We start from the raw sequence: 4292 nt of genomic DNA on the forward strand, positions 1-4292 counted from the left end.
CAATAACCAGAAAAAGTAATCGCATTCATAACACACTGCCAAGCAGCCTTTGAACAATGGAACCTTTTAGGGGTTGAAATTTGACGGTCAACCTACTGTAAACTGAAACTTATCTGCCAGTTTCTGTCGAAAGGGCAAAAAATATCAGATGCAAAAAAATATAAAAAATATACCGTCTCTTTTCACCGAAATTCTGTTTATAGAATTTTCGATTTGTCTCTTATCACAGAGACGAAGTCTTCGCCGAAATTTGATTTGGCATTTTACGGTGAAAAGGTTAGACGACCGTCAAATTTATCTTCGGTTTTTCTGGTTATCAATTCAAGAATGTGAAGGTTCTGGTCATTAATCTGAGGGCAGGATTTTTATTGTCTTGTTTTGCTCCGGACAAAAATTTTCAAGCCGATTACCTAGGTCTTGCCCACAATGAACATTCTTAGCGAAGAATAATCATGGATGTTGCAGGTGATGTGCTTGGCAAGCCTAGGCTCTGGAAAATAACAGTGAAAAAAGAAAATAAAGGATGCACAGATGGGGAAGAGGAGATCAACGAATTCGAACCCGTGACCCCGGCTGGCCGCGTTTTCAGTCAATCCGCTTTATACTGTTATATTATCGCCATTTTCAAGTTGAAAACACAGATCGATGTAGAGACCATTAAGTCGGGTCTGGAATCCAGTCTTTTAAAGCACAAACGATTCTCCAGCGTAATGGTTAGTAACACAGAGCAAAGCATGCTTTATTTATTGGATTTTCTTATTCAGTCGTATAATATTTATTGGCTTTCTGTTCTTTTGGGTTTGTATTTGCAGGAGAAAGACAAGAACGGAAAGTTGATTTGGGTGCCAGCGGAAGTGAACATTTGTGATCATGTTCTGGTCCCCTGCATCGACCCTGAAGAGAATGAAAGTTCAGATTTCTATGAAAATTATTCGGCCAGACTGGCCACAGCCCCTCCTCTGGATTCCTCCAGGCCGCAGTGGCAATTTCATCTCATAAATGTGAAGAGTCAAGATGCGGCCTCTGGCATAGTGATGAGAGTTCATCATTCTTTAGGGGATGGTGTGTCTCTCATGTCGCTCTTATTGGCCTGCACCAGACAGCACGCCGACCCCAATTTGCTCCCCACAATCCCACGCCAAACAAGGTCAAGCAGAATTGCTGGGGCTAAATTTAGGGGACTGCCCTTGCCTTTGGGGATTTTGTTGGGCATGCTTCTTGTAGTCTGGTACACAGTTGTGGATATTTTGTATTTTGTGGCTACCATAATCTGGCTTAAGGATAGCCTTACGCCGATTAAGGGATATCCCGGGATAGAATCGGGTCCCAAGAAGATTGTGCACCAGAGTATCAGTCTGGAGGATATTAAGCTTGTCAAGGATGCTATAAAAGGGGTAAGTTTTGTAGATTTGCTGGACATAAATTGATTGTATTGTCATTTTGTATGGCTGCTTAATGTCTGGTTGTTTGGGGAAAGTGCAGACAGTGAATGATGTTATGCTGGGGATTACTTCGGCAGGGATCACAAGATACCTGGAACGCAGATATGGTAAGAAAACCTTAACTTTTATGTATCTTTTTCCGCTGTGTATAATTATGGAACAGTATTTTCTGGGATTCAACTTCCTGTTGGTAAAGTAGATTTATTTATCCACTTTTTTGTGTGTGATGGCTATTGAGATGGAATATTGTTGGTTTCGAGTGGGAGGCAAAATAAATAATTGCAACTACAAAATAGAGTTATTTCTATGGAAATTTGTATCATTTATGAACTTGTTTATTAAGAATCAAGGGGTATCTATTTTATTTTATTTTTTTGTTCTGGAGAGGTATCCATTCCTTGCTTAATCACACTTTGGGAAGGTTGAAGCCCATTTTTAGGCCCAGAATCTGTACTTTATTACATCCAGTGATTCATGTAATGGGCAAAAACTTCCAAATCTACCCCACCACTGGTAAAGGTCAATGGCTGTAAAGGTCAAACATCCCAATAGAATTCTTCTTTACGCCTAGTGTTTCCTCCACAACATTTCCTGTTAGCTTCTAATCACCTGATGTGGATGGAAATTATTTGAAACCATTTTGCAGAGGAAATTTTGCAGTGCTTTGACACTAGTCACTACAGCTGAGCATAATCAGACAACTGCTTTTCCACAGCGGCTGTAAACCAAAAGACCACAACTGCTTTTCACAAAGGCTGGGCATCCCACAGCTGCATTTCACAAAGGCTGATAATCCCCAGCATATATTTTTGACTGTTTGAAAAGTGGAATTTTTATCTCAAGTTAACACTACTGCTCCCAATAATTACAGCTTGCCACTTCCCCAACAGCCACAGTAAACTATTCGAAGATACCAAGATGAACTTACCTGTGCTGCATCTGTTTTAATGGATATTTGTGAAAAGGGGTTCATTCATGGATATACAGTGTAAAGAGGTTCATTCAACATAGATCTGATGATTGGGATTTGCAGAAATTGGGCAACATAACACAAATCTGTTTCTAATTTTTGCACATTTTGCATTGGAAGAGGAGGAGCGTTCAGAAAATGCTGATGCAGACACAAAAAAGAAAGCAGAGCAAAGGAGAAAAAATGGCGAGAGTGTTTTGCCATCGAAGCTACGCGTTCGTTCAACAATTCTAGTGAACACAAGGCCTGCTCCGGGGCTCCATGTAACTTATTCTGCTGAATCAATTCCAGTTTTCAAATTCTTACCTGTGAAATAACTTCCCTAACCCCTTTAGGTTTTTCAATTTCAGGAACTAGCAGAGATGATGGAGTCCGGGAACAAAGCAAGGTGGGGGAACAATTTAGGCTATGTGATTCTTTCGCTTCCTACGGAGAAGCGAAAGAATCCTCTGGATTATGCCCGTGCAGCCGCGGCCATTTTTAGAAGGAAAAAACTATCTCTGGAGGCGCCCTTTACATATGCAAGTGGTACTCTGTTGCTCCATTTGGCAGGTGTCAAGGTATGAAATCTGAGACTCTGAACTCTGAATCTGAACAGGATTGGGTAGGTACTGACCTGTTGAGAAATCATAAATTCCTGGCGTGTGGCAGGCTGCTACGATCCTGACATACAATATGATCGCGAACACAACCTTTTCCTTTTCCAACATGGTGGGGCCCTTGCAAGAGGTGGAATTCTTCGGCCATCCAATCATGGATATCATTCCCACAGTCTCTGGGCATCCTCATGTGAGTTTACATCCATATATTTCACAGCAGACAGTTTTTTTGCTAATGGTCTGTCCAAATTTCTTATACAAATTATTGGTTTGGTTATGCAGGCTTTAACCATGCATTTCCAAAGTTACATGGGAAAAGTATACATCCATATATTTCACAGCAGACAGTTTTTTTGCTAATGGTCTGTCCAAATTTCTTATACAAATTATTGGTTTGGTTATGCAGGCTTTAACCATGCATTTCCAAAGTTACATGGGAAAAGTAACGTTGGTCGTTAGCGCAGCTACAGATGTGATTGCAGATCCCAAACAACTCTGTTTAGATTGCATAGATGCTTTCCATTCCATGAAGCAAGCAGCTGCCGTGTAAACCATGCAATTCAATGACATCCATGAGATGAGATAGTCTCATTTTCAAATAATAGATAGCAATGTTCATGGTGGTTCAATGGTACACATCTAGATCGTAACATATGATTATATAGAATGTTTTTAAATATAATTGGAAGCATCACTGGTTCATTGCATGCAATGTGATGCTTTTGGTATTGAAAAATAAGTCTTTTGTTAGTATTTGTCGTTAGGCAATACTATTTCATTCATTGAAAATCTAATTGTTCATAAATTAAATTTTTAACAATGATAAGTTTTTTTTTTTAATTTAATTTTGTTTAAAATAAACTTTGTAAAGTTAATATTAAATTTTTAAATTTTATGATTTAATAAATTAATAAATAAAAGTGGTTAAAATAATTTGAGTGTTCTAAGAGGGGATTTTTTGGAAGCTGGAGTATAAATTTTTTTTTCATATTTTTTTAGCAATAATTAATGTATTTCAATTGGTTTTAAGAATGTTTTGAAGGGCGAGTTGTTCTTGTTGCCTTTATTGCATTTTTTTATTGGTTTTAAGAATTTTTTGAAGGGTGAGTTGTTCTTGTTGCCTTTATTGCATTTTTTTTACCTTGCCATCTAGTAGCATAGGTTAGGTATTATAATTACTTCCCTAGCTTAAGACCACTAATGGAATTATGCCCTACAAATAGATCATCACAAACAACATGACATGCTAAAACATAACACACAAACAACTAAAAGACAAAT

General features: G+C 38.3%; 1 protein-coding gene across 1 annotated transcript; it reads left to right on the forward strand.

Annotated features, from left to right (window-relative positions):
• The first annotated feature begins 361 nt into the window (after positions 1 to 361).
• On the forward strand, positions 362 to 3641 carry LOC131038586 (wax ester synthase/diacylglycerol acyltransferase 11). Its single transcript, XM_057971075.2, has 7 exons — positions 362 to 713; positions 813 to 1394; positions 1483 to 1549; positions 2533 to 2675; positions 2763 to 2972; positions 3064 to 3201; positions 3418 to 3641. Exons 1-7 carry the CDS (start codon positions 453 to 455, stop codon positions 3559 to 3561), a joined length of 1545 nt encoding a protein of 514 aa, XP_057827058.1. The 5' UTR covers positions 362 to 452; the 3' UTR covers positions 3562 to 3641.
• The last annotated feature ends 651 nt before the right edge of the window (positions 3642 to 4292 follow it).

This window comes from Cryptomeria japonica, chromosome 3 (genome assembly GCF_030272615.1).
Source record: "Cryptomeria japonica chromosome 3, Sugi_1.0, whole genome shotgun sequence".
In the NCBI taxonomy this organism is placed as follows: Eukaryota; Viridiplantae; Streptophyta; class Pinopsida; order Cupressales; family Cupressaceae; genus Cryptomeria; species Cryptomeria japonica.